We start from the raw sequence: 19,227 nt of genomic DNA on the forward strand, positions 1-19,227 counted from the left end.
GTTGGAATAGTTTGAATCGGTTGAAAAATGTGGGAATTGTGGAAGTTAAAAAAATGGACAATTCATTTTGAATGGGGATAATGTCCCTGAAAATGGGGAATTCTTGGAAATCCGGGAATTTTTTTCAATTGTTGAAAAAGAGCACACAATAACTGAAACGCTGACAAAATGTAGTATGAATGTAAGAATAGTTTGAATGTTGGAATGGTTTGACTGTTGAAGAGTTGGAATTTCGAAGAAAACCGGAATTTGGTTTGGAACTTGGGAAAGTGTTAGTTGGATGAGTGGAATGTGTTGATGTTGGAATAGTTTGAAAAATGTGGGAATTGTGGAAGTTTAAAAAATAGACATTTAATTTTGAATGGGAATAATGTCCCTTAAAGTGGGAAATTCTTGGAAATCCGGGAATTTTTTTCAATTTCTAAGAAGAGCACACGATAACTGAAACGCTGACAAAATGTAGTATGAATGTAAGAATAGTTTGAATGCTGGAATGGTTTGACTGTTGAAAAGTTGGAATTTCCAGGAAAACCAGAATTTGGTTTGGAACTTGGGAAAGTGTAAGTTGGATGAGTGGAATGTGTTGATGTTGAAATAGTTCGAATCGGTTGAAAAATGAGGGAATTGTGGAATTTTAAAATATGGACAATTCAAATTTGAATGGGGATAATGTCCCTGAAAATGGGGAATTCTTGGAAATCCGGGAATTTTTTTCAATTGTTGAAGAAGAGCACACAATAACTGAAACGCTGACAAAATGTAGTATGAATGTAAGAATAGTTTGAATGTTGGAATGGTTTGACTGTTGAAGAGTTGGAATTTCCAGGAAAACCGGAATCTGGTTTGGAACTTGGGAAAGTGTAAGTTGGATGAGTGGAATGTGTTGATGTTGGAATAGTTTGAGTCTGTTGAGAAAATGTGGGAATTGTGGAAGTTTAAAAAAATTGACAATTCATTTTGAATGGGGAAAATCTCTCAGAAAACTGGAAATTCTTGGAAACCCGGGAATTTTTTTCAATTGTTGAAGAAGAGCACACAATAACTGAAACGCTGACAAAATGTAGTATGAATGTAAGAATAGTTTGAATGTTGGAATGGTTTGACTGTTGAAGAGTTTGGATTTCCAGGAAAACCGGAATTTGGTTTGGAACTTGGGAAAGTGTTAGTTGGATGAGTGGAATGTGTTGATGTTGGAATGGTTTGAAAAATGTGGGAATTGTGGAAGTTTAAAAAATAGACATTTAATTTTGAATGGGAATAATGTCCCTTAAAGTGGGAAATTCTTGGAAATCCGGGATTTTTTTTTAATTTCTAAGAAGAGCACACGATAACTGAAACGCTGACAGAATGTAGTATGAATGTAAGAATAGTTTGAATGTAAGAATAGTTTGAATGTTGAAGAGTTTGAATTTCCAGGAAAACCGGAATTTGGTTTGGAACTTGGGAAAGTGTTAGTTGGATGAGTGGAATGTGTTGATGTTGGAATAGTTTGAATCGGTTGAAAAATGTGGGAATTGTGGAAGTTTAAAAAATGGACAATTCATTTTGAATGGGGATAATGTCCCTGAAAATGGGGAATTCTTGGAAATCCGGGAATTTTTTTCAATTGTTGAAAAAGAGCACACAATAACTGAAACGCTGACAAAATGTAGTATGAATGTAAGAATAGTTTGAATGTTGGAATGGTTTGACTGTTGAAGAGTTGGAATTTCGAAGAAAACCGGAATTTGGTTTGGAACTTGGGAAAGTGTTAGTTGGATGAGTGGAATGTGTTGATGTTGGAATAGTTTGAATCGGTTGAAAAATGTGGGAATTGTGGAAGTTTAAAAAATGGACAATTCATTTTGAATGGGGATAATGTCCCTGAAAATGGGGAATTCTTGGAAATCCGGGAATTTTTTTCAATTGTTGAAAAGGAGCACACAATAACTGAAACGCTGACAAAATGTAGTATGAATGTAAGAATAGTTTGAATGTTGGAATGGTTTGACTGTTGAAGAGTTGGAATTTCGAAGAAAACCGGAATTTGGTTTGGAACTTGGGAAAGTGTTAGTTGGATGAGTGGAATGTGTTGATGTTGGAATAGTTTGAAAAATGTGGGAATTGTGGAAGTTTAAAAAATAGACATTTAATTTTGAATGGGAATAATGTCCCTTAAAGTGGGAAATTCTTGGAAATCCGGGAATTTTTTTCAATTTCTAAGAAGAGCACACGATAACTGAAACGCTGACAAAATGTAGTATGAATGTAAGAATAGTTTGAATGCTGGAATGGTTTGACTGTTGAAAAGTTGGAATTTCCAGGAAAACCAGAATTTGGTTTGGAACTTGGGAAAGTGTAAGTTGGATGAGTGGAATGTGTTGATGTTGAAATAGTTCGAATCGGTTGAAAAATGAGGGAATTGTGGAATTTTAAAATATGGACAATTCAAATTTGAATGGGGATAATGTCCCTGAAAATGGGGAATTCTTGGAAATCCGGGAATTTTTTTCAATTGTTGAAGAAGAGCACACAATAACTGAAACGCTGACAAAATGTAGTATGAATGTAAGAATAGTTTGAATGTTGGAATGGTTTGACTGTTGAAGAGTTGGAATTTCCAGGAAAACCGGAATCTGGTTTGGAACTTGGGAAAGTGTAAGTTGGATGAGTGGAATGTGTTGATGTTGGAATAGTTTGAGTCTGTTGAGAAAATGTGGGAATTGTGGAAGTTTAAAAAAATTGACAATTCATTTTGAATGGGGAAAATCTCTCAGAAAACTGGAAATTCTTGGAAACCCGGGAATTTTTTTCAATTGTTGAAGAAGAGCACACAATAACTGAAACGCTGACAAAATGTAGTATGAATGTAAGAATAGTTTGAATGTTGGAATGGTTTGACTGTTGAAGAGTTTGGATTTCCAGGAAAACCGGAATTTGGTTTGGAACTTGGGAAAGTGTTAGTTGGATGAGTGGAATGTGTTGATGTTGGAATGGTTTGAAAAATGTGGGAATTGTGGAAGTTTAAAAAATAGACATTTAATTTTGAATGGGAATAATGTCCCTTAAAGTGGGAAATTCTTGGAAATCCGGGATTTTTTTTTAATTTCTAAGAAGAGCACACGATAACTGAAACGCTGACAGAATGTAGTATGAATGTAAGAATAGTTTGAATGTAAGAATAGTTTGAATGTTGAAGAGTTTGAATTTCCAGGAAAACCGGAATTTGGTTTGGAACTTGGGAAAGTGTTAGTTGGATGAGTGGAATGTGTTGATGTTGGAATAGTTTGAATCGGTTGAAAAATGTGGGAATTGTGGAAGTTTAAAAAATGGACAATTCATTTTGAATGGGGATAATGTCCCTGAAAATGGGGAATTCTTGGAAATCCGGGAATTTTTTTCAATTGTTGAAAAGGAGCACACAATAACTGAAACGCTGACAAAATGTAGTATGAATGTAAGAATAGTTTGAATGTTGGAATGGTTTGACTGTTGAAGAGTTGGAATTTCGAAGAAAACCGGAATTTGGTTTGGAACTTGGGAAAGTGTTAGTTGGATGAGTGGAATGTGTTGATGTTGGAATAGTTTGAAAAATGTGGGAATTGTGGAAGTTTAAAAAATAGACATTTAATTTTGAATGGGAATAATGTCCCTTAAAGTGGGAAATTCTTGGAAATCCGGGAATTTTTTTCAATTTCTAAGAAGAGCACACGATAACTGAAACGCTGACAAAATGTAGTATGAATGTAAGAATAGTTTGAATGCTGGAATGGTTTGACTGTTGAAAAGTTGGAATTTCCAGGAAAACCAGAATTTGGTTTGGAACTTGGGAAAGTGTAAGTTGGATGAGTGGAATGTGTTGATGTTGAAATAGTTCGAATCGGTTGAAAAATGAGGGAATTGTGGAATTTTAAAATATGGACAATTCAAATTTGAATGGGGATAATGTCCCTGAAAATGGGGAATTCTTGGAAATCCGGGAATTTTTTTCAATTGTTGAAGAAGAGCACACAATAACTGAAACGCTGACAAAATGTAGTATGAATGTAAGAATAGTTTGAATGTTGGAATGGTTTGACTGTTGAAGAGTTGGAATTTCCAGGAAAACCGGAATCTGGTTTGGAACTTGGGAAAGTGTAAGTTGGATGAGTGGAATGTGTTGATGTTGGAATAGTTTGAGTCTGTTGAGAAAATGTGGGAATTGTGGAAGTTTAAAAAAATTGACAATTCATTTTGAATGGGGAAAATCTCTCAGAAAACTGGAAATTCTTGGAAACCCGGGAATTTTTTTCAATTGTTGAAGAAGAGCACACAATAACTGAAACGCTGACAAAATGTAGTATGAATGTAAGAATAGTTTGAATGTTGGAATGGTTTGACTGTTGAAGAGTTTGGATTTCCAGGAAAACCGGAATTTGGTTTGGAACTTGGGAAAGTGTTAGTTGGATGAGTGGAATGTGTTGATGTTGGAATGGTTTGAAAAATGTGGGAATTGTGGAAGTTTAAAAAATAGACATTTAATTTTGAATGGGAATAATGTCCCTTAAAGTGGGAAATTCTTGGAAATCCGGGATTTTTTTTTAATTTCTAAGAAGAGCACACGATAACTGAAACGCTGACAGAATGTAGTATGAATGTAAGAATAGTTTGAATGTAAGAATAGTTTGAATGTTGAAGAGTTTGAATTTCCAGGAAAACCGGAATTTGGTTTGGAACTTGGGAAAGTGTAAGTTGGATGAGTGGAATGTGTTGATGTTGGAATAGTTTGTATCGGTTGAAAAATATGGAAACTGTGGATGCTTAAAAAAAATGAACAATTCATTTTGAATGCGGAAAATGTCCCTGAAAATGGGGAATTCTTGGAAATACGGAATTTTTTTCAATTGTTGAAGAAGAGCACACAATAACTGAAACGCTGACAGAACGTAGTATGAATGTAAGAATAGTTTGAATGTTGGAATGGTTTGACTGTTGAAGAGTTTGAATTTCCAGGAAAACCGGAATTTAGTTTGGAACTTGGGAAAGTGTTAGTTGGATGAGTGGAATTTGTTGATGTTGGAACTGTTTTATGTTTCCTTTCAGTGTTCTAAAATTGTTATCTGATTTTAATAAGAAACATATATTTAATGTATGATAACATTGTCTGTTAAAATAAAGCAAATAAGGACTTTTTTTTGTGGTCCCTTTTATTTTGAAAAGCGACAAAAAACATTTTGTTACTGATACTAAAATATCGGTATCTACAAAACACCAGAACCAGCGAAGTTTTCACTTTGTGTAAAAGGTAAATAAGAACAGAATACAATGATTTGCAAATCCTTTTCAACTTATATTCAATTGAATAGACTGCAAAGACAGGATATTTAATGTTCAAACTAGTAAACGTTGTTATTTTTTGCAAATAGCAGCTCATTTGGAATTTGATGGCTGCAACATGTTTCAAAAAAGCTGGCACACACGGCAAAAAAGTCTGAGGAAGTCAAGGAATGCTCATCAAACGCTTACTCGGAGCATTCCACATGTTAACAGGCTTATTGGTAACGGGTGGAGTATAAAAGCAGCTTCCATGAAATGCTCAGTCATTCACAAACAAGGACAGGGCGAGGGTCACCACTTTGTCCACAAATGCGTGAGCAAATTGGCCAACAGTTTAAGAACAGCATTTCCCAACCAGCTATTGCAAGGAATTTAGGGATTTCACCATCTACGCTCCGTAATATCATCAAAAGGTTCAGAGAATCTGGAGAAATCACTGCACGCAAGCCATGATGTTATGGACCTTCGATCCCTCAGGCGGTACTGCAGCAAAAAGCAACATCAGTGCGTAAAGGATATCACCACATACCGTAGGCTCAGGAGCACTCCAGAAAACCACTGTCAGTAACTACAGTTGGTCGCTACATCTGTAACTGCAAGTTAAAGCTCTACTATGCAAAGCGAAAGGCATTTATCAACAACACCCAGAATTTCCGGCAGCTTCGCTGGGCCTGAGCTCATCTAAGATGGACTGATGCAAAGTGGAAAAGTGTTCTGTGGTCTGACGAGGCCACATTTCACATTATATTTGGAAACTGTGGATGTTATGTCCTCCGGACCAAAGAGGAAAATAACCATTCAGATTGTTCTAGGTGCAAAGTTCAAAAGCCAGCATCTGTGATGGTATGGGGATGGTATTAGTGCCCAAGGCATGGGTAACTTACACATCTGTGAAGGCACCATTAATGCTGAAAGATACATACAGGTTTTGGAGCAACATACGTATGTTGCCATCCAAGCAACGTTATTATGGACGCCCCTGCTTATTTCAGCAAGACAATGCCAAGCCACGTGTTACAACAGCGTGGCTTCGTAGTAAAATAATGCGGGTACTATACTGGCCTGCCTGTAGTCCAGACCTGTCTCCCCAAATGTGTGGTGCATTATGAAGCCTAAAATACCACAAGGGAGACCCCGGACTGTTGAACTTAAGCTCTACATAAAACAAGAATGGGAAAGAATTCCACCTGAAAAGCTTCAAAAAATGTGTCTCCTCAGTTCCCAAACGTTTATTGAGTGTTGTTAAAAGAAAATGTGATGTAACACAGTGGTGAACATGCCCTTTCCCAACTACTTTGGCACGTGTTGCAGCCATGACATTCTAAGTTCATGATTATTTGCAAAAGAAAATTAAGTTTCTCAGTTCAAACATTAAATATCTTGTATTTGCTGTCTATTCAATTGAATATAAGTTGAAAAGGATTTGCAAATCATTGTATTCTATTTTTATTTACCATTTACACAACGTGACAACTTCCCTGCTTTTGGTTTTTGTAGATAAGACTATAATTAAAAAAAACTAGTATCTTCACTTCTATGATGGATTATTTTGCACTTGTACTCTATTTAAAAAAGTAGAGATTGAATCTTTGTTTGCACACGACATTCCACAAAAACAATACACAGTAAAAACATTCGTTTTAGAGGACAATTTGTGGAATCTTTTTAAATAGATTAAATATTGCATAATATTCCACCATAGGACCAAACAAAGTTATTAGTATTTTATCTCTTTTAACAGCTAATGTTTTATTGTTTTAAATATTGCTTTGTACTGTAGCACTTAAATATTTTTTATAAATGAAAAAAGCACAACAAAGAAAATCTATTGTCATTATTCATTATTCCTGACGGGCGCTGTGGCGTCCTACACTCTTCAGTGGTCCTTGAACACACCATAAAACCACCTCTGTCTGTCCCTGGCAGTCTTTGTTTGGACACGACATTCCACGAAACGATAAAAAAATAGTTTTTGAGGTGATTTTTTAAAAAATAAGATTATAAATATTCCACCATAGGACCATAGGAGTGTCAGCACTTTGATAAAGAAGGTGAGAAACACTCACAGTAAAGTAGGAAGGTGGCCTTCTTCGGGCATCACTAAAAGTGATGTTCATTTATATATTTTATTCATCATTTTTATGTATTTTTTATATTGTTTTGAGGGTTCCAGGTTCGATCCCCGCTTCCGCCATCCTATTCTCTGCCGTTGTGTCCTTGGGCAAGACACTCCCAGTGCCACCCACACTGCTTTAAATGTAACTTAGATATTGGGTTTCACTATGTAAAAGTGTTTTGAGCCACGAGAGAAAAGTGCTATATAAATATAATTCACTTCACTTTTCTGCATGTAAAACTACATTTATTCTTCATATTTATTTGGATTTAAATTATGTTTTGACAGGAAATTTGGACAATGTGTCTACTTCTGACAATTTTGAAAGAAATCAGGGACAAAAAGAGGGGAAAGGAGAGAAAAAGTAGAGTTGCCGTTTCTTACGTCTTTTCTGCGAGACGGCCTGCAGGCACGCCGTGATGATGTCGTAGTTTTTTTGCAGTTTGTGCTCGAGTCGGTCGTGTCGTTTCAGCTGGCGGATGAGCTTCGCCGACTGGACGCCCGTGCGGTGCTTGACTTCCTGCAGGATGGCGTGCAGCTCCTCGGGCGCTGCGACAAACACAAGGTGAGGTAAAAATCCTCTTTTACTGTGGCGGTGACACTTAAAGTAAAATTTACGCTAAATAATCGTCTACAACTAAAAATGCACAAACAGCATGAAGGAAGCGCAACAGAAAAATGCTGCAGGATCACAAACAAATACAGCAGCGAAACTTTTGATTAGCATCATTTGGAACTCTCTTGAACAGTAACACCTGTCTTAGCTATTTTGCGTAAAACTATTCTAAACAAATGCCACAAACCCCTGAAACTGCATGGGAGAAATAGAAAGGTTTATTCGAAATAGGGACAGATACAGAAACATAGATATCTGAAAATTATCCAATGTATGTATGTATGTGTGTGTATATATATATATATACATATATATTCCAAAGACATGCACCTGGGGATAGGTTGATTGGCAACACTAAATGGTCCCTAGTGTGTGAATGTGAGTGTGAATGTTGTCTGTCTATCTGTGTAGGCCCTGCGATGAGATGAGATGGCGACTTGTCCAGGGTGTACCCTGCCTTCCGCCCGATTGTAGCTGAGATAGGCGCCAGCGCCCCCCGCGACCCCAAAAGGGAATAAGCGGTAGAAAATGGATGGATGGATATATATATATATAAATACTTGAATCACAGTGTTCATTTATTTACACATTTACACACAAATAACACTCATCTACTCATTGTTGAGTTAAGGGTTGAATTGTCCATCCTTGTTTTTCTAACCATATGCATGTACAGTAGATCAGTGGTCCCCAACCTTTTTGTATCTACGGACCGGTCAACGCTTAATAATTTGTCCCGCGGCCCGGTGGGGGTCCTTTTTTTTTTTTCTTCTTTGTCATGAAAAATTGAATTTGTTGTGGTTGGTGCACTATTTGTAAGTGTATATTGTGTTTTTTATGTTGATTAAATAAAAATAAAAAAAATTTAAAAAAAATTGTTTTTATAAAAAATTATTCTGCGGCCCAGTACCAATCGGTCCACGGCCCGGTGGTTGGGGACCACTGCAGTAGATGGCAGTATTATCCTGTTTAAGAGTGTCACAACACTGCTGTTTACGGCAGACAAACTGCTTTACGGTAGAAGAAAACGGACTGCTGTTGTTGTGTGTGGTTTTACCGCGCTGGGAGGACGTTAATGAAACTGCCTAACAATAAACCCACATAAGAAACCAAGAACTCGCCCTCGGTCATTCGACAGTTATAACGTCATTGGGCAGACATGGGAAAGCGGACGTGAAAACAGGCTGTCGACGCGTCACTCAGGTCCACATGGAGCTGGAGGGGGCGTGGCCTAGAGCTCTGCCTGAATTTCAGGAGATTTTCAGGAGAAAATTTGTCCCGGGAGAGGCGCTGAATTTCGGGAGTCTCCCGGAAAATCCGAGAGGGTTGGCAAGTATGATCGAACATCATTAAAAATAGTGAAATAAAAGAAGAAAGCAAGGAGGAGTCGATAATAATGATAATAGTAAAAATAAAGACAAAGTGCTCGTGTATTTTTTTGGCATTTGTACAGTTTTTATTCTGTATTTAGCATTTGCTGAATGGGATTGCAGCGTTTTCCCGTTGCATTGGTTTTATTGTGAGTCTGTCAGGCGTGCTATTGATTCGTGTCATCCTCCCGACCAACAGGGGGCAGCAGAGAACCATGCCACGTTCGAAGTTTCCATTCTTACGCACAATTGTGAGTGCGTGCTTTAATTCTGTAGACAATACTCCTTGATTACTACGCAGCGGGAGCGGCGGGGCTAACTTAAGTGTTTATGATTCAAATGAAAGCTGCAGGCGGCGATGGACGGGACCGAGTTTATATGGAAGTGGCCGAGGAGAGGGAAGTCTGGGCTTCCCAGATATAAGTTAGAACTATACATTACTTTTTATTATTAATGTTGTAGTTTTTACCTTCCATAACGTGTCTACTGACAGACATAAGTTAGAAAAACCCGATGCTAACTGCCCATTGAAAATACATGGGTACAGCTAGTCGCTACTATTAGCAAACAGACTTACCAACTCGGCTTAATATCTTAACATCGACACACTCTCTCGTCGCAACTCGGCCCTGATGGTCGGCACCTATAAGTTTACAATTAGTTGTAAAATGTTGGACGGTTGTTTTTACGATATGCAGGCAAACAACAACTTTAAAACATACCGACTTAGCTACGGCACCTGGCAGCCATCTTGTCAGACGATCACACACTGCAAAAAGTCAGTGTTCAAAAACAAGAAAAAAAAATACAAAAATAAGGGGTATTTTACTTAAACTAAGCAAAATTATGTGCCAATAGAACAAGAAAATTTGGCTTGTCATGACTTTTCAAAACAAGTAAAATTAGCTAACTTCAATGAACCCAAAAATACCTTAAAAATAAGTATATTCTCACTAATAACAAGTGTACTACTATACGAGTACGTATTTTCTATTGTTTCATTGAAAAATAAAACGGCAGTCTTTTTGGCTGTCATCTGTTTTAATATGAGAAACATTTGTGTCAAAGTCATGATTATGTTTTACGTTCTTAAAATAAGAAATTCTTACTTTAAAAAGTAGTTTTATACTTGTGAGTGTTGATGACACAGCTTTGCAACATTTGATATTCTAGTTTCATTTGATATTCTAGTTTCAGGGCTTCACGGTGGCAGAGGGGTTAGTGTGTCTGCCTCACAATACGAAGTTCCTGCAGTCCTGGGTTCAAATCCAGGCTCGGGATCTTTCTGTGTGGAGTTTGCATGTTCTCCCCGTGAATGCGTGGGTTCCCTCCGGGTACTCCGGCTGCCTCCCACTTCCAAAGACATGCACCTGGGGATAGGTTGATTGGCAACACTAAATTGGCCCTAGTGTGTGAATGTGAGTGTGAATGTTGTCTGTCTATCTGTGTTGGCCCTGCGATGAGGTGGCGACTTGTCCAGGGTGTACCCCGCCTTCCGCCCGATTGTAGCTGAGATAGGCGCCAGCGCCGCCCCGCGACCCCGAAAGGGAATAAGCGGTAGAAAATGGATGGATGGATGGATGGATATTCTAGTTTCAAGCATGTTTTACTCAATATAGGTCATCAAATCTTAGCTACAAGCTGTAATATCTTATTGAGATCGTTTAGGACCTAAACACTTAAAACAAGTATATAATCTTATGTATGGCCACGCAAGTCCTGGGATGCCCAAAATGTCCATAACACACCCAGCTGAGTCCCATGGGGAGGGGGGATGATATTTGTTAAAGTCAGCAAAAGTCCCAAAAATGTTCAAAATGCCTACACAGGTTCGAGTCCCACAAGTTCTGCCGCCCATAATGTCCAAAACGCGCCCAGCAAAAGTCCCACGGAGAGGTGGGGAGAAAAGTGAGAAAAGTCGGTGAAATGTTCAAAAGTCCCACCCGAGTTCGTGTGCACTCAAACTCAAACTCGAACCCGGTTGGGACTCGAACCTTGGTAGGTATTTAGAAAATTTTGGGGGACTTTTGCCGACTTTTTCTCATTTTTCCCCCTTACTTCCCGTGGGACTTTGCTGGGTGCGTTTTGGAAATGTTTTGTATCCCGGCGGCACTCGTGGGACTGGAACCCGGGGAGGTATTTTGGACACAATTGGGACTTATGAACATTTTGGCCGCCTTTTCCCACTCTTCTTCCCCGCCTTCCTGTGTACCATTGCTGGGTGTGTTTTGGACACTTGGACAAAAACAGTTTCAAGCATATTTTACTCAAAATAGGTCATAAAATGTCGGAAACAAGCTGTAGTATCTTACTGAGATCATTTAGGAGCAAAACCCTTAAAACAAGTAAAAGCATCTAACATAAAATCTGCTTAGTGAGAAGAATGATCTTATCAGACAGAAAATAAGCAAATATCACCCTTATTTGAGATATTTCATCTTACTTAGATTTCAGTTTTTGCAGTGCAACCCCTCCCTCACGAATGTTGGTGCGTGCGCACCAGCAGCAGACGGTATGGAAAAAAAGGGAAAAAAAAAACATCTCCCTCACTGTGTCTGCGCACGGCGGCCATCTTTGAAATGGTTTTCAACGCAGCGGTTCTTTGAAGGCGGATAAAATCAAAACCGCAGCAGTAATTAAAACTCTTTCATCAACTTTTAATCATAAGAGTTCAATCTCTCTCTTGTGGTAGTTTGAAGCTCAAACGCGCTCAGAGGAGATAATGTTTGAAAAAAGGTGACCAGTTTTTACAAAACTTTTGTTTTGAAGGGGGAATTGCAAACTTCCTGTTGATTTTTGCGGGGGGTTGTCAATATATGAAATGTAAGTCTAAATGAGACCTACATAGAGCTTTTTGTTTCATGTTGCTATGACATTCATACTGGAAGTTACAGGCAGTTTTGTCTGTTTTCTTCCTAGGAGCAATTTTTTCTGTGTTTTATTCCTCGGGGGCGCTATTAATCAATTTTGAGTTTTGGGGTTAGGTTTTTTGATTAGATCGCAATTTTCGGCAGTCCTGATGGGTGTGTCCAGTTTGGTGAGTTTTGAAGCATGTTAAGGGGGTTAAATTACAGCTGAAAGAGACAAAGGTGAGTGTTTTTACACAACTTTTGTTTTGAAGGGGGAATTGCAAACTTCCTACTGATTTTTCCTGAAGGATGTCAGTGTATGAAATGTAGGTCTAAGTGAGACCTACAAATAAGTTTTCGTTTCATGTCGCTACAACATTCCTACTGGAAGTTACAGGCAGTTTTTTCTGTGTTTTCTTCCTAGGGGGGCGCTAGAGTGCAATTTTTAGTTTTGGGGTTTGGTTTTTTTGATTAAATCGCAATGTTCGCCAGTCCAAATTTGGTGAGTTTTGAAGCATGTTAAGGGGGTCAAATTACAGCTCAAAACTACGTAATAATAATAATAATTATAAAACGCTAGAAATTCAATAAAAAAAGAGAGAAGAAGACAAAGCGCGGCGACAGTAAAGGATTTGGGACAGAGTGCTCTCAGGAAGTAAGTGTGCAGTGCACTTATTCAAGTGTAAGTATGGAAGTGTACACAGCAGGAGGTCAGTGTGTAACTTGACCTCAGGTCACATGACTAGTGGGCAAAGTGACACCCCCCCCCCCCCCCCCCCGCCCGTGTTTACCATGTGGGTCAGCTGTCAACACACCCATTAGCCTTAAAGTCATCACAGCCACTCTGTCTTAAAAAAAAAAACTGAATCACAGGAAATTCCAGAAGTTGAGTACTCAGCATCAGGGGTTGGAATTGGGGGTTAAAGACAAACGTGCAGGAGAAAAGTTTTATTGTGAAAAGGTGTAATGTGCAGGAAACGCCATTTTATTGTGAAAAGTGGGGGAAAACAGGTTTTATTGTGAAAATGTTCAATATGCAGGAAAATTCATTTTATTGAATCAGATCAAATGTATTTTCCTGCACATCTCACATTTTCACAATAAAATATTTTTTCCCCTCACATTCAACCTTTTCACAATAAAACCTCTTCCTGCACATTCAACCTTTTCAGAATCATCTTCACATAAAATGTCTCCTGCACATTTCACTTCTTCCACAATTAAACCTATTTTCCCGCACTTTTCACAATAATACGACGTTTCCTGCACATTTGACCTTTTCACAATAAAACATTTTCTCCTGCACATCAGTCTTGATCACAATAAAATACATTTTCCTCCATTTTCAAAATAAAATGTTTTTTCCTTCGCAGTCAACTTTTCACAATAAAACCTCTTCCTTCACATTCAAACTTTTCACAATAAAACCTTTTCCTTCACATTCAACATTTTCAAACTCAGAATTATCTTCACATAAAATGTACTCTTCTGCACATTTTATTTTTTCACAATAAAGCCTTTTTTCCTGCACGTTTGTGTTTACCACGATAAAAATTATTTTCCTGCATGTTCAACATTTTATTGTGAAAATGTTCATAATGCAGGAAAATTCATTTTATTGAATCAGATAAAATGTATTTTCCTGCACATCTCACATTCTCACAATAAAACCTGTTTCCCCCCACTTTTCACAATAAAATGGCGTTTCCTGCACATTACACCTTTTCACAATAAATCTTTCTCCTGCACGTTTGTCTTTATGACAAATTATAACATGTATTTTCCTGCATATTCAACATTTTCACAATAAAATGTTTTTTCCCCTCACATTCAACCTTTTCACAATAAAACCTCTTCCTGCACATTCAACCTTTTCAGAATCATCTTCACATAAATTGTCTTCTTCTGCACATTTCACTTCTTCCACAATAAAACCTATTTTGCCGCACTTTTCACAATAAGATGTTTCCTGCACATTTGACCTTTTCACAATAAAACATTTTCTCCTGCACATCGGTCTTAATCACAAAAAAATGCATTTTCCTCCATTTTCAAAATGTTTTTATCCTTCGCAGTCAACTTTTCACAATAAAACCTCTTCCTTCACATTCAAACTTTTTCCAATAAAACCTTTTCCTTCACATTCAACATTTTCAAACTCAGAATTATCTTCACATAAAATGTCTTCTTCTGCACATTTCACTTCTTCCACAATAAAACCTATTTTCCCGCACTTTCACAATAATATGACGTTCCCTGCACATTTGACATTTTCACAATGAAACATTTTCTCCTGCACATCAGTCTTGATCACAATAAAATGAATTTTCCTCCATTTTTAAAATAAAATGTTTTTTCCTTCGCAGTCAACCTTTTCACAATAAAACCTCTTCCTTCACATTCAAAATTTTCCCAATAAAACCTTTTCCTTCACATTCAACATTTTCAAACTCAGAATTATCTTCACATAAAATGTATTCTTCTGCACATTTTATTTTTTCACAATAAAGCCTTTTTTCCTGCACGTTTGTGTTTACCACGATAAAAATTATTTTCCTGCATGTTCAAAATTTTATTGTGAAAATGTTCAATATGCAGGAAAATTTATTTTATTGAATCAGATAAAATTTATTTTCCTGCACATCTCACATTCTCACAATAGAACCTGTTCCCCCCCACTTTTCACAATAAAATGGCGTTTCCTGCACATTACAACTTTCCACAATAAAACTTTCTCCTGCACGTTTGTCTTTATCACAAATTAGAACATGTATTTTCCTGCATATTCAACATTTTCACAATAAAATGTTTTTTCCCCTCACATTAAACCTTTTCACAATAAAACCTCTTCCTGCACATTCAACCTTTTCAGAATCATCTTCACATAAAATGTCTTCTTCTGCACATTTCACTTCTTCCACAATAAAACCTATTTTCCCGCACTTTTCACAATAATACGACGTTTCCTGCACAATTGACCTTTTCACAATAAAACATTTTTCCTGCACATCAGTCTTGATCACAATAAAATGCATTTTGCTCCATTTTCAAAATAAAATGGTTTTTCCTTCGCAGTCAACTTTTCACAAGAAAACCTCTTCCTTTGCATTCAAACTTTTCACAATAAAACCTTTTCCTTCACATTCAACATTTTCAGACTCAGAATTATCTTCACATAAAATGTCTTCTTCTGCCCATTTCACTTCTTCCAAAATAAAACCTATTTTCCCGCACTTTTCACAATAATACGACGTTTCCTGCACATTTGACCTTTTCACAATAAAACATTTTCTCCTGCACATCGGTCTTGATCACAATAAAATGCATTTTTCTCCATTTTCAAAATAAAATGTTTTTTTCCTTCGCAGTCATCTTTTCACAATAAAACCTCTTCCTTCACATTCAAACTTTTCACAAAAAAACCTTTTCCTTCACATTCAACATTTTCAAACTCAGAATTATCTTCACATAAAATGTATTCTTCTGCACATTTTATTTTTTCACAATAAAGCCTTTTTTCCTGCACGTTTGTGTTTACCACGATAAAAATTATTTTCCTGCATGTTCAACATTTTATTGTGAAAATGTTCAATAAGCAGGAAAATTCATTTTATTGAATCAGATAAAATGTATTTTCCTGCACATCTCACAATAAAACCTGTTTCCCCCCACTTTTCACAATAAAATGGCGTTTCCTGCACATTACACCTTTTCACAATAAAACTTTCTCCTGCACGTTCGTCTTTATCACAAATTAGAACATGTATTTTCCTGGATATTCAACATTTTCACAATAAAATGTTTTTTCCCCTCACATTCGACCTTTTCACAATAAAACCTCTTCCTGTACATTCAACCTTTTCAGAATTATCTTCACATAAAATGTATTCTTCTGCACATTTCACTTCTTCCACAATAAAACCTATTTTCCCGCACTTTTCACAATAATATGACGTTTCCTGCACATTAGACCTTTTCACAATAAAACATTTTCTCCTGCACATCGGTCTTGATCACAATAAAATGCATTTTCCTCCATTTTCAAAATAAAATGTTTTTTCCTTTGCAGTCAACTTTTCACAACAAAACCTCTTCTTTCACATTCAAACTTTTCACAATAAAACCTTTTCCTTCACATTCAACATTTTCAGACTCAGAATTATCTTCACATAAAATGTATTCTTCTGCACATTTTATTTTTTCACAATAAAGCCTTTTTTCCCCACACTTTTCACAATTAAATGGCGTATCTGCACATTCAACCATTTCACAATAAAACATTTTCTCCTGCACGTTTGTGTTTACCACAATAAAATGTATTTTCCTGCACATTTTATTCAACATTTTATTGTGAAAATGTTCAATATGCAGGAAAGTTCATTTTATTGAATCAGATCAAATGTATATTCCTGCACATCTCACATTTTCACAATAAAACCTATTTTCCCCCACTTTTCACAATAAAATGGGGTATCGTGCATGGGTGCAGTAGTCTATCTCAGCTACAATCGGGCGGAAGGCGTCGTACACCCTGGACAATTCACCACCTGGCTGAACTTAACTTGCTTAGTAGCCTTGTGGTTCGAGTGAAATGGGTTCAAACCATGGCCGAGTCATACCAAAGACTATAAAAACGGGAGCCGTTAGCTCCCTGCTTGGCACTCAGTATCAAAGGTTGGAATTTGGGGTTATGGTTAAAAAAAAAAGGCAGCTCATTTGCCAGAATTTTGCTGTAAAATATAATAATTTTTTTTTTACTGTAAAAAAAATAAATGCAATTTTACCGTATATTTTTAGCACAAAAAAAAAGGCACCTTGGTTGCCAGTATTTTACTGTAAAATGTATATTTGTTTTTTTACACTAAATAAATAAAAACATTTACAGTAAAATTTTAGCACAAAAGGCGCCACAGTTGCCAGAATTATACTGTGAAATTTAATTGTTTTTACCGCAAATAAAAAAAATGCAATTTTATAGTCAAATTTTACAATATTATTATTACACCATTTTTTTATGCATTTTAGTAGATTTTTTTAAAACTAAATTGTTAACAAAATATGGTAAATGGCAACGCTTTTTTACCTCAAAATGTAAAAAAATAAATTTTGAAATTTACTGTAAAATTTACATTTGTATTTTTACTCTAAATAAAAAAAATTAGCGGAAAAAAAAAAGTTTAGCAAAAAAAAGGCACTTCGGTTGCCAGAATATTACTGTAAAATTTACATTTGTTTTTACTGTAAATAAAAACAATGCAATTTTACAGTAAAAGTTTAGCAAAAAAAAGGCACTTCAGTTGCCAGATTATTACTGTAAAACTCCCTGCTTGGCACTCAGCATCAAAGGTTGGAATTTGGGGTTATGGTTAAAAAAAAAGGCAGCTCATTTGCCAGAATTTTGCTGTAAAATATAATTATTTTTTTTACTGTGAACAAAAATAATGCAATTTTACAGTACATTTTTAGCAAAAAAAAAGGCACTTCGGTTGCCAGTATTTTACTGTAAAATGTATATTTGTTTTTTTACACTAAATTAAAAAAAAAAATTACAGTAAAATTTTAGCACAAAAGGCGCCACAGTTGCCAAAATTATACTGTGAAATTTAATTGTTTTTACCGTAAATAAAAAAAAGGAAATTGTCAAATTTTACAATATTATTATTACACCATTTTTTATGCATTTTAGTAGATTTTTTTAAAACTAAATTGTTAAAATATGGTAAATGGCAACGCTTTTTTACCTCAAAATGTAAAAAAATAAATTTAAGTTGCCAGAAATTTACTGTAAAATATACATTTGTTTTTTTACTCTAAATAAAAAAAAATTGCAAAAAAAAAGGCACTTCAGTTGCCAGAATATTACTGTAAAATGTACATTTGTTTTTACTGTAAATTAAAACAATGCAATTTTACAGTAAAAGTTTAGCAAAAAAAAGGCACTTCAGTTGCCAGAATATTACTGTAAAACTCCCTGCTTGGCACTCAGCATCAAAGGTTGGAATTTGGGGTTAAATCAGCAAAAAGGATTCCCGGGCGCGGCCACCGCTGCTGCTCACTGCTCCCATCCCCTCCCAGGGGGTGATGACGGCTGATAAGAGACTAAATTCCCCACACCTGGTGTGTGTTTGACAATCATTAGCACTTTAACTTGAATTCTGCCCAATAAACGCACACAAGATGTTTGTTGTCTGACCTTTCTGGAGCAGGTATCGAACCTGGTGCCTCCTAGTGTGTTTCTCCTGGAGCTCCTGGAGGAAACCGGAGCCGGTGTTGGTCCGGCCCAGGAAGCTGTCCGGCCCGGACGCCTCGGTGGAACTGTCCCAGCTGTCCGCGTTCCTCCGGCCGCCGCTGTACGTCTCGTAGAGCTCCACCAGCAGCCCGTCCACGATGGACGTCCTCGGGTTCCGCGCGTCGTCGGTCCCCGCGGAAGCCGACACCTGCGGCTGGTCGGCGGGGACGTCCCGCGGCGCCTCGTCGTCGGGGCTCTTCCACCGCTGGAAGCCGCAGAAGTCGTCCTCGACGTCGCATATGTCAACTTCCAGAAGTTCCCCGCCGTGGAACGCCATGTTCGCCGCGGGGCTGTGACGTCAGAGAGTCGGCGAGGAGGTGGTGGAGCATCCGCTCTTCACTTTGGACATCTTTTTTCTAACTTCCTTCCTCGAACTTTCTATCCCGGGACTGGCCACGCCCACTCCGGCAAGATCCCGGCTGCCGAACTTTGCCTGGTTTGACAGGTGAGCCAGCTCTCATTGGCCAATCACAGCACAGCTAAAAAAACAAACAAACTGACCAATCCGGTTCGAAAATGCCGTTAGTCACGAGGTTAATGACAGTCGTCACGTGATGACTGACAGGCGTCACGTGAGTAATGACTCTGCTAATTTTTTTTTTTTCAATCGGAGGAATAAAAAAATCGCAGAAATACCTTTTAATTTTTTTCTTACTCCTAGTGTATAATATAAATATTTATTTATGTTTATA

The 19,227-nt window shown here is 37.1% G+C and overlaps 1 protein-coding gene across 2 annotated transcripts in view; it reads right to left on the reverse strand.

Moving 5' to 3' along the window:
• Positions 1-18,985, reverse strand: part of tbc1d30 (TBC1 domain family, member 30) — a 53,894-nt gene extending 34,909 nt beyond the window's left edge. The window contains exons 1-3 of one of the 2 annotated variants that reach the window (XM_061914115.1): positions 18,440-18,985; positions 9,975-10,166; positions 7,796-7,960 (exon numbers count right to left, since the gene is read on the reverse strand). In XM_061914115.1, coding sequence (XP_061770099.1) covers positions 7,796-7,960; positions 9,975-10,166; positions 18,440-18,812 — 730 coding nt within the window. In that variant the 5' untranslated portion in view covers positions 18,813-18,985. The remainder of the gene's footprint in view (positions 1-7,795; positions 7,961-9,974; positions 10,167-18,439) is intronic. The other variant, XM_061914116.1, reaches the window with a different exon arrangement.
• Between the last annotated feature and the right edge of the window lie 242 nt (positions 18,986-19,227).

This window comes from Nerophis ophidion, linkage group LG10 (genome assembly GCF_033978795.1).
Source record: "Nerophis ophidion isolate RoL-2023_Sa linkage group LG10, RoL_Noph_v1.0, whole genome shotgun sequence".
NCBI classification, from domain to species: domain Eukaryota; kingdom Metazoa; phylum Chordata; class Actinopteri; order Syngnathiformes; family Syngnathidae; genus Nerophis; species Nerophis ophidion.